The sequence below is a fragment of the Meleagris gallopavo genome, chromosome Z, assembly GCF_000146605.3.
Source record: "Meleagris gallopavo isolate NT-WF06-2002-E0010 breed Aviagen turkey brand Nicholas breeding stock chromosome Z, Turkey_5.1, whole genome shotgun sequence".
Taxonomy (NCBI): Eukaryota; Metazoa; Chordata; class Aves; order Galliformes; family Phasianidae; genus Meleagris; species Meleagris gallopavo.
In genome coordinates, this window is record NC_015041.2 from 12,031,967 (window position 1) to 12,042,960 (window position 10,994).

Genomic DNA, 10,994 nt, shown 5'->3' on the forward strand with positions numbered 1-10,994 from the left:
TCTCCACAGGGCTGCTCTCAAGGAGATCTTTCTCCATTCTATATAAATACCTGGGATTGCCCTAGCCCAAGTGCAGCACTTTGCACTTGGCCTTCTCGAACCTCATTAGGTTCACATGGGCCCACTTCTCCAACCCGTCCTTTAGACAGGCTTCCCTTCCCTCCGGTGTCTTGACTACACAGCTGAGCTTGGTGTCATCTGCAAACTTGCTGAGGGTGCACTCGATGCCATCGTCTATGTCGATAAAGATGTTGAAGAGCCCTGGTCCTAAGACCGATCCCTTGTGACCAGCCGCTTGTGCCACTTGTGATCAGCCTCTATCCTGACACAGAACCATTGATCGCAACCCTCCAAAGAATACTGAGAGGGGATCTGATCAATGTCTATAAATACTGTGAGGTGTGGGAGGCAAAGGGACAAGGCCAGATTCTTTTCAGCAATGTGTGGTGATAGGACAAGGGGAAGTGGCCACAAACTGAAGCATAGGAAGTTCCACACAAGTGTGCATGAGAATTTCTTCACAGTGAGGGTGACAGAGCATTGGAACAGGCTGCCCAGGTGGGTTTTGGAGTCTCCTTGTCTGGAGACATTCAAGACCCACCTGCACACCTACTTGTGCAACCTGGTCTATGGTGGCTGCTTTGATATGGGGATGATCGAGTCCTGCTTTGGACTCAGTGATCTCTGGAGGTCCCTTAAAGCTCCTACAATTCTGTGATTCTGTGAATTGTTCAATCATCTATGCCCAGAGGGAGGCCAGTGATGAGTAGTGACTCCAGGAATGCATCTTGGAACCATTGCTCTTCAATACTGTAATCAATTACAGAGACAATAGGAACAAGTGCGCTCACAGCAAGTTTACTGATGACCTACTGATGACCACTAAGCTGAGTGGTGCAGCTGACACGACAGAAGGAAGTGATGCTACCTAGAGGGACCTAAACAATCTTGAAAGGTGGGCCCATATGACATAATGAGGCTCAACAAAGGCTAAGTGAAAGATACTGCACTTGGGTCATGGCAATCCCAGATATATACTACATACATGGGAGAAGAACTAGACAGCAACCCCGTAAAGAAGGAATAGGAGATTTTGGTGGACAAAAAAGGTGGTCATGACTAAGCAGTGTGCACACAGCATAAGAAAGATAGGGAGCTTTCGGAGAAGGTCCAGAGGAGGGCCAAAATGATGACCCACAGACCGGAGCACTTCTCCTGTGAGGAAAGAATGAGGGAGCTGGAGAGCTTGTTCAGCTTGGAGAGGAGAAGGTTAAAGGGAGACCTCATTGCAGCCTTCCAGTATATAAACAGGAGGGAAACTTTTTACATGCATAGAGAATTATAGGGCAAGGGGGAATTATTTGAAATTATAAGAGAGGAGATATATTAGATGTCAGGGTGAAATTTTTCACTGAGAGAGTGGTGAGGTGCTGGAAGAGGCTGCCCAGAGAGGCTGCGGAAGCCTCATCCTTGGAACTGTTCAAGGCTAGGCTGGATGGGACCCTGGGGAATCTGATCTAACGCTTGATCTAGCAGTCAGCAACCATGTCCAAAGCAGTGGGGCTGAACTACATAATCTTTGTGTTCCTTCCAAGCCAAGCCATTCTATGATTCTGTGTTAAGAGTTAGGTCAATTAAGCTCTCTTCATTTTCCAAGTATTTTAATATTATATTAACTATATAATGTATAGAAAAAATGCAATTATGTAAATACATGCGTATGTATATACTTGAATACATCTATAAAACAGTACTCTAACCCCTATCTTTTATACAGATTTTTTTTTCACTTACACCTTGTTGCTCTCAATATATATACAACAACTAACTGCATTATTCAGCACCTTCATGTAGTAAACTGCAACTAATTGCTGTAACACTTACCTAATCATCTGAGAGCCATAAAACAAATGAATAAAAACCAGGCATTAAACATATGCAAATCTCTCCTGCTACAGTTCAGGAAAAAACAGAGGACAAATGTAACAGCCCAAATAAATTATGTTATCTCTAGTGCAGTGTCTTTGCTCTTCACAAAAAAGATGTTTAAATTCATATGATGCCTCCTCCTGCACAACTGAGAACAAACAAACTTTAAATGCACTTCTCTGAGGACAGAATCTAGCATTCACAACACTTTCTGGTCAGAAAACTGACTCAACTTCCTTCTGTTCTGATATACATGATCCTACACCTCTCGTAGCACCCTTCAGCTGCACAATAAAAATGGCCCAAATTACTACAAAAAATGGAAAGAAGCAACATCTCTACCTTTCTCCGCAGTCAACATTATGAATATGGCATAGCAGACCAAAGTCATAACTATTAATGTTTTATTTAATAGCTGCATTTGACTTCTCAAACATCTTTAGAATAAGCATTTTTTTTAATAGCAGTACAATTTGACAGTAAAGAAAGATAACATGAATGAAATTGAAATCAGTAAGACTGATTTTGCCATCACACAGGAGACGAGGCTTCTTCTTGTCTTTCATTATCTAAATAATTAAAAAAAGGTTTTCCAAGTAGTAAGCAAGTCATACCTGAAAATGATGTTTCCTGCACGATCAGCCTTCCATGCCTTCACGAGAGCAAAATCTCCTGTAATGGACTTTTCCAGAATAAAGTGACGACCATCAAACTCTCGCACCTACAGAGAAAAAGTACAATATTGAGATGTAGGTTTCTTCAAACAGATCTCTCATGTAGTATTTATTTTGCAGGGATAATTTATAAACTATGTTATTTAGACTTTTTGCACTATATGCAATTCTACCTGAAAAAAGGTAGGTCAAGTGTATGCCACAGAAAAGCACAAAGAGGTTGTAAACCTCCGGTTCATCCTAGGGTGTCTGTTTAGCAAAATACCATAAGAATCATACACAGAACAGAACAAAATACATATCCCCATCGCTCCATCAGCTGGAATTAGACATGCTCTTTGCAGATAATTAAAAAACAAATTGCTAAAGCAGAAGTATTGAAAAGCTTTGTAATTACTGCCCATCAGCAGAAGCCCCAAATCTAAATAAAGAAAATCTGAGGCTGAGTACACAATCCAGATCATCTGACAGGCTGAATCTCATTTGGTTTTCACTATCTTTACATTCAATACTTGTAACAATAGTGTGCAGAAACAGAACATGTAACAGATGAACAGGTACTATGCTAGCAGCTTTGTAAAATGAAATGCATTTTTCAAGAATAAATACAAAACTTCTTTCCAAAGCAAAAATTCTCCTGATTGACTAGAGACAGAGAAACACAATTTCTCATAACAATTGGGGTTGGGAACCAAAACATGGCATGAATTACATTCCATGTAGAAAATTAAGTCTAAGAAAATAGTATTCTAGTAGACTTATCACTAGATTATTTTAAACATAATTACATTTTCTTCACAGTCACAAGTGAAGCTCATTACTAAACCACTTTAAAGAATCAGAATTGAATTCAAATTGGAATATTCAACGGGGTAAACTCATTTTTGCATCCATTAGTTTACTGATGTACAACAAGACTTTGCTAAACAATTAAAATAGGACATTGTCATACTTTCATGGAGGGAGTTCAATCTACCAAAGGCAAGTTAGATGAACTGTCTCTCCCCTCACAAGTTCTCTGTTAAGGAGCCTGAAATTACTGAGGATCCTCCAGCCACACTGTGGCTTCTTCAAGAACGTTGTTCTTCTTCATCTGGCTTTGAATGAGAGCTACCTAAATCTACTGGATTCACATCCAAGACTTCAGTTCCAAACAGCACAGATATATCCAGGAAAATCAATACCTAATCTCTTCATTAGGCATTTCCATTATTAGGTATAGCATTGGATCATAGCAGAAATGAAACAACAACAACAACAAAGAAAACAACAATTTACTGTCCTAGAAAAGATGGTGGTGAATATTTGGTGATTGCTGTCAAGTAGACAAGACACAAATCATACACAGAAACACTGAACAGCATTTATTCAAACAGTACAGAATGTTAGAGTACACACAGTACTGCTATAGCATAATTTAAAACTTATCAGAGGGGAGAAAATACAGTAAAAGCATATCAAAAGTTAGTTTTGTGGGCCTTTGGAGGTAGATTTGAGATTTATAAAATGCAATTTGCACTTTAAACTGATTCAATCAAGTCAAATAAGGGATGTTACTGGCTTTGCAAAAGACTGAGACGAGATATTTTTCACAAATATTAAAGGTTAAAAAAAATTCTTATCAAATTCATGATGTATTTCAACAAACAAGATTCTTCAAATAGTAAAATATCATAATGCCATAATAAGAAATCCAAGGAAAAACAACCATTGTAATGATTCGATAATGAAAATATCAGTGAAAAAAAAAAAAAAAAAAAAATCAATGCCATCTAGAGGGACCTGGACAGGCTGGCTAAGTGGGCCCATGTGAACCTAATGAGGTTCGAGAAGACCAAGGTGCTGTACTTGGGCTAGGGCAATCCCAGGTATTTATATAGAAAGGAGAAAGATCTCCTTGAGAGCAGCCCTGTGGAGAAGGACTTGGGGGTTCTGGTGGATGAGAAGCTGGACATGAGCCAGCAGTGTGTGCTTGCAGCCCGGAAGGCTAACTGTGTTTCTGGGCTGCATTAACAGAGGAGTGGGCAGCAGGGAGAGGGAGGTGACTGTCCCCCTCTATTCAGCTCTTGTGAGGCCCCATCTGCAGTACTGCATCCAGGACTGGGGCCCTAAGCACAAGAAAGATGAGGAGGTCTTGGAACACATCCAGAGGAGGACCACTAAGATGATCAGAGGGCTGGAGCAACTCTCCTATGAAGAAAGTTTGAGAGAACTGGGCTTGTTTAGCTTGGAGAAGAGAAGGCTCCAGGGAGACCTCATTGTGGCCTTCCAGTACTCGAAGGGAGCTTATAAACAGGAGGGAGAACGACTCTTCAAATGGGTTGATAGCGATAAGACAAGGGGAATGGTTTTAAACTGAGACAGGGGAGGTTTTAGGTTAGAGGAGGAAGTTTTTTATACAGGAGGTGGTGACACACTGGAACAGGTTGCCCCAGGAGGTTGTGAATTCCCCATCCCTGGAGGCATTCAAGGCCAGGCTGGATGTGGCTCTGGACAGCCTGGTCTGGTGGTTGGTAACCCTGCACATAGCAGGGAGGTTTAAATGAGATGATCTTTGTGGTCCTTTTCGATCCAGGCCATTCTATAATTCTATGATAAAAACGAAAGTTACCTTTACTTGTGAGATGTTCTTGAGATGAGATTACACCTGTTGCAGCATAAATGAGAACTCAGAGCACTAACCTCATCCATTTCTTCAAATACAGTCATAGTACTTGAAACCTATTCCCTTCTTCAAAATTTCCACCTAATTTCAAGTTCATGTTTCTCTGTTGGAGATGAGAGATTTTTTTGTAATTTTAAACACTAACACTAAATAGCATTGCAACTTTTGTCAAATGTTTCCTACATGTGTCAACTGAGTTTTTTGTGGTTTAACAAGAAAATGCCCAGTCTCTTCTAACATGAAGGCTTTAGGTACAGCTGCAGGTATGGCCAGAGAATTGAGTAAAGTGAATCAAGAAAGTTTTTCACCTGAATCAGTTTCTTGTTGTTAAGTTACTCAAAGCTCCAAGAACTGTAATACACTGCAGGGACAGGAATGAGCAGAAGGAGGACAATTAACGTAACTAGTACCAAGCCACACCATTAATCCAACATAATAAAATTAAACTTGGCCAGAAAAAAACAGCCACTTATCTCGGAATTCTGTAAGAAATTCATTTTCAAAAGCAAACGTGCTAGGAACAAATTGACATCTTACCTCTCTTGGTTGGCTAGCAATAGCAATGGTGCCATCTGAATTGTATTTGATAGGTGCCCCCCCTTCCTGCACCAGTGTCCCATAACCTGTACTAGTGTAAAACGCTGGGATTCCTGCTCCTCCTGCTCTAATACGTTCAGCAAGTGTACCCTGTGAAAACAAAAACACATTGAAGAGCTAGTCATTTAGAAATAACAGATCGAATTCAGATGAATGATTTGATTGGATTACTTTTATATTATTTTATTTGTAACTTTGACTTTTGAACTAAGCAGACCATCGCATGAACTACCTCTTCCCACTTTAACTCTCCTTTGTGGAACTGGTACTGCATATTGCAATAAATGCTTCACTTCTGGCCATCAAATGTTTAAGACCACACTGTAACTCAACTTAATGTCAACTACCAGGATTATGCTGTGGTCTTTGCAACTCCTCTCCTTTAACTTATTTCCCAATCCATTACTCTTCTTTAGAAGAGTATAGAGCTCTTTTTCCTACATGGGTATCTATGGTAAGAATTTTTAATTTTTACCATCAGTTCAGTATGTTAACTTCTTCTTAAGATGTTGAATAATTAAACAAATTCCTTTTTTCAAGTTGAAAGAGCCACACTTAACAGACTGAAAAAGGAAGAGTGGTCTAGATACCCTCTGCAAAGAATGCCCAAAACTTGATAGAACTATTTTATTTGAATGTATTTGAATGCCCCATCTGTACTGTATTCTATGTTCATCCACTACATAGATATTAACAACTCAAATTGTTTGCTAATGTTCATTGCAGACTGAAGGTCAAAGTCGTATCTGCCTGCTTTTCACTGATATCCTTTCCCAAAAATTTTTCCTGGATTTGATGCAAGTAACGATCATCACAGTCAATTATCAAGCATGACTACCTCCAAAATATGGGTGATTACTGGAAGAAACACAGTGAATTCTCATAGGTTGCAAAGCGGTGGAAAAAAAAAAACAAAAAACAGTCATAAACCATACAATGATACTAAACTCTGAGTTTCAAGCAGCCCTGGCAATTCTAGATCTCACCGTGAGCTCTCCCTCACTGGAAAACAAGGACATAGTGCTCTCCAGTTTTGTCTAAAGTCATAAAAAAATCTGAACAGCATTTTCCAAAAGGCTATTTCATCTTAACAAAAACATATCAAATCCCCGCATCTCTTAATACATTACTGACATTCACTGTTCACCAGTGTGCACTTCAGACCCACAACTGTTATTCAGGATCTACTCAGCTTGTGAGTGCAGTCCACAAAGCAAATCACAATCCTAAGGAGCACAAAATCTTTTGGATGGAATTACCAAACACGAAGTAGGACGACGTAAAAGATGAATTCTGAAGTAACACAGTGGTGAAAAGTGTGACTTTTGAAAGATGAGAAGTACTTGCTTATTTCCATGCCAGCTGACAGAGTATAGAGATTTCCTGTCCATCTCTATGCTTCTTAGAGACAGACCAAAGAAATGTAGCCCAAGGGCTTCTTCATAAAACTTTACTACTGTTGCTTTTCCCAATGGTTTAAATGAATAGCTGTTTGAAGTTCAAAGGCTTTGCCTCACTAACATGCTGTAGAATTAGATCTAAACAGAATATGACTGATACTTAGAATTTTAGATTGTATTGTATTCTAGCTATGCAAGTACCTTGGCAGTGCTAAAATACTGAAAGCAAGCATGTTCAACCTGTGGCCTAAATGCAGCCCACCCCAGCTGGCACTGCAGCCCGGCCCCTGCTCTGTGCCATCATCTGCCCCCACCACTGTGAGTTGAGCACCCTCCCTGCGCCCTGGTGCAGCTCAGGCAGCACACACTACACACTGTGACACTACACCCAAACACATGTACCACTCTGCAACAGACAAACATCAGTGCATAGTGAGTGCTGCCTGAGCTGCACCAGGGTGCAGGAAGGGTGCTCAACTCACACCAAAGAGCTGTGTGTGTTTTGATTCATTGGCTGAACACAGTACTGTGAACAGCAGAAAATACATAGCCGTGCTTTCCGTTTTGATAAAGGAACTTGAAAACAGGTTTCAAGATTTTTTATTTGCAACTCCATTTTCAGTTGACATAGCCACATTACCTAAGAATTTTCAAATGGAATACACAGAGTTGCACAGCATGCAGGCTCTTGTTGACTGCTGCTGAAAATGCACAGCTAATGGTGGTGACTGTTGAAAAATAGTGTTTCGTAGCTGAGATTTTGCTCTATCAAATACTGTTATTAGGCTCTTTGTATTAGTTGTAGTTCCATGGAAACACAGGAGGCATTACTTTGGAGCAGCCCTTGTGTACATGGTGCAAAACAATTCCTGTTCACTCAATGTGGCCCAGGAAAGCTGAAAGCTTGGACATCCATGACTTAAAGCTATGGTGCTATAAATTGAAATTGTAAATATTGGATCATACCGAGATTTAACAGAGGATTTAACTAACAAGCACAAAAACTTAGTGTTCTGAACTTGAAGTCTGTTCTTTCAAATTCTACCCACTAGATGGCAGATACTGCTCACTTTCCCCAAAAGCGCACGAAGCTACCATCACTTGGTAAAACAGGGATTTTCTATCTTTATTGCCCCTGTATGGGCCACAGCAGACATATTTTGCCTGTTTATCTACCATCCAGAAGGAACTATGAAAAACAAACACTGTGCTAAAACATAGATAAGTATATATATTTACTTCAGATGAGTGTAAGGCATACCATGCCATAAATCACAAAAATTAACCAATCAGTTCTTAATCTCGCAGTTGCAGCCTATAACTTATGAACAGCAAATGCCATCTGTTTTTACATAGAAAACATTAAGACTGCACATTAATTTTAAAAAGCAGTTAAGGAACATTCTAATCGTATTTTCAATAAAAACATACCACCAGTCTAGACAGACTACTTACCTGAGGTGTAAGTTCAACTTCAAGCTCACCAGATAAATACTGGCGTTCAAATTCAGCATTCTCTCCAACATATGACGATACCATGCGTTTTATCTGCTTAGTCTGAAGCAGAAGACCAAGTCCAAAATTGTCAACGCTGTATAGAAAAACACAAGACAATACTGGGTGATTATAATAGTTCTGTTGTATATAAAGCATTTGATAAAGTTTAATGACTTAAACAGAAAGGGTAGAGCTATCTTCACGGATTTATGACATGAGGAATTGGACACACACACAAAACAATATACTGATACTCAGGAATTCATTTCTCAAACCTCATCTCTTCTCAGGAAGAAATTCCACATGTAACCGCTATAAACACCATCTTTACAACTGAGGACATGTTACACAAAAGCTCCTTTAAAAAGCCTTGCTACCTAATACAGAGTCACACAAGATACAAACTGGCTCTTAGTAAACAATACTGAATTTTTGTTTAGACTCTTCCTACATAAAATTACCAGTTAAAATGATTGTTTAGCAGCTCAAGAAGAAAGATACATTTATAGTGCTGGACTGTACCAAAAGCAAAAGAATATTTATATTGTAACAATAAATATTTCACTTTCTTATTAAGAAATCGCTTACTGTAGCAAGAGACATTAACAATGTAATCAAGAAAATTATAGAATTACATAACGGTTTGGGTTGGAAAGTACCTTAAAGCCCATTCAGTTTCCATCTCCTGCCATGGACATGGTTGTTATTCATCAAGTTGCAGAGGGCCCCAGCCAACCTGGTCTAACCTCCAGGGATATCAACTTTTGCACGGATAGAGAGCAATAGAGCAAGGGGGAATGGTTTGAAATTAAAAGAGGGGAGATTTATTATTACATGCCCAGGTGAAACTTTTCACAGAGAGTGGTGAGGTGCTAGAACAGACTGCCTGGAGAGGCTGTGGATGTTCCAGTCCTGGAAGGGTACAAGGCCAGGTTACATTGGGCCCTGGGCAACCTGATCTAGTGCCTGATTTAGTAGTTGGCAACCCTTTTGGCGACACTGGGGATGGAACTAGGTGATATTTGTGGTCTCCTTCAATACAAACCATTACATGATTTTATCACATATGGCTGTCTTTAACAATGCCAGTTTAATCTGAATGCCAAACATAACAAATCTCTTCTAGTTCCAATTCCTGTAGATGTTTCTAAATTCAAATCTTCTCAAGATAGACAGTCTTGAGCACTGTTAAAACTTTTGTCATTCTGTTGTGCACACAGATAGGACAAGAACATGAAGTTTTTGTGATAAAAGGAATCTGCAAAAAAAAGCTACTTTAATTTGATAAACCATTACGTTAAGATATAAAAGCAGAAATAAACAGAGACCATATTACAAGCATTTCTTTTGCATTTCTAATACAATTTGCAGGATATTGGCAGACTGGTACAAGCTCTTCTACTTTTCTGTTGGTCTCTAACAAATGAGTGGAGAACTCTGGTCCTCCACTCTCACTATAGAAGAGATGCCATAACCTAGAATCACCTCACAAAAGTAATGTGTATTTGCCATCAATTGTCTCAACCCAGTAAGACAATTATTCACAACTGGCTTCACATTTCAGAATAAGAAATAGTGAAAAATATTAAGAGTCCTAAAAGAAACCAAATTCAGTGTTTGCATTATAAACACTCTACAGAAAACACCTGTAATAAAAAATTTTATTAATTGCTTTAATAAAATATATCCCTTCTCAATATTAATTTTGTCCTCTTGGTATTCTTCGCCTACAAGACACTGTTCTACTATTCTAAATAGTCAGAAATGAATTCTTACCACTAGGGACACAGAAGAAAGTTATGCCTTAGACTTCTATTCTTCATGCACTAATCCAACTATTTTTAGGGATAACTCCTAACAATGGTGTTACATACTACAGCAATGGGGGGAAAAGAAAGAAGGAAAGAATAAGTACAAATGAGGTACGTAAAAGTAATATTAAAAACAACAACAATAACAACAACAACACAACCCTATATTCCCCATAAAAATAATTAAATAAATATCATCTTAAAAATCCAGTCATGATGCTGAGTAAGCCAGCTAGTATTTGTTTTGTACAATACATATGTGCAGATCAAAGGAAAGAACCTGCTAGGAAATACTCAAACCTCATTTAAAACACATTAATACTCCATCAATTTAGGAGTGATTTTAAAAATTTCAGCTGCAATCTCCTGGCATCCTTTCAAAAGGCCAAATTCAAAGTTACCATACACACCTTTTTTTCTA

At 38.9% G+C, this 10,994-nt stretch overlaps 1 protein-coding gene across 2 annotated transcripts in view; it reads right to left on the reverse strand.

Annotated features, from left to right (window-relative positions):
• OXCT1 (3-oxoacid CoA-transferase 1) overlaps positions 1-8,856 on the reverse strand; it is a 48,653-nt gene extending 39,797 nt beyond the window's left edge. For both annotated transcript variants that reach the window (XM_031557210.1, XM_031557211.1), the window contains exons 1-3: positions 8,721-8,856; positions 5,806-5,955; positions 2,544-2,650 (exon numbers count right to left, since the gene is read on the reverse strand). In XM_031557210.1, coding sequence (XP_031413070.1) covers positions 2,544-2,650; positions 5,806-5,955; positions 8,721-8,804 — 341 coding nt within the window. In that variant the 5' untranslated portion in view covers positions 8,805-8,856. The remainder of the gene's footprint in view (positions 1-2,543; positions 2,651-5,805; positions 5,956-8,720) is intronic.
• Between the last annotated feature and the right edge of the window lie 2,138 nt (positions 8,857-10,994).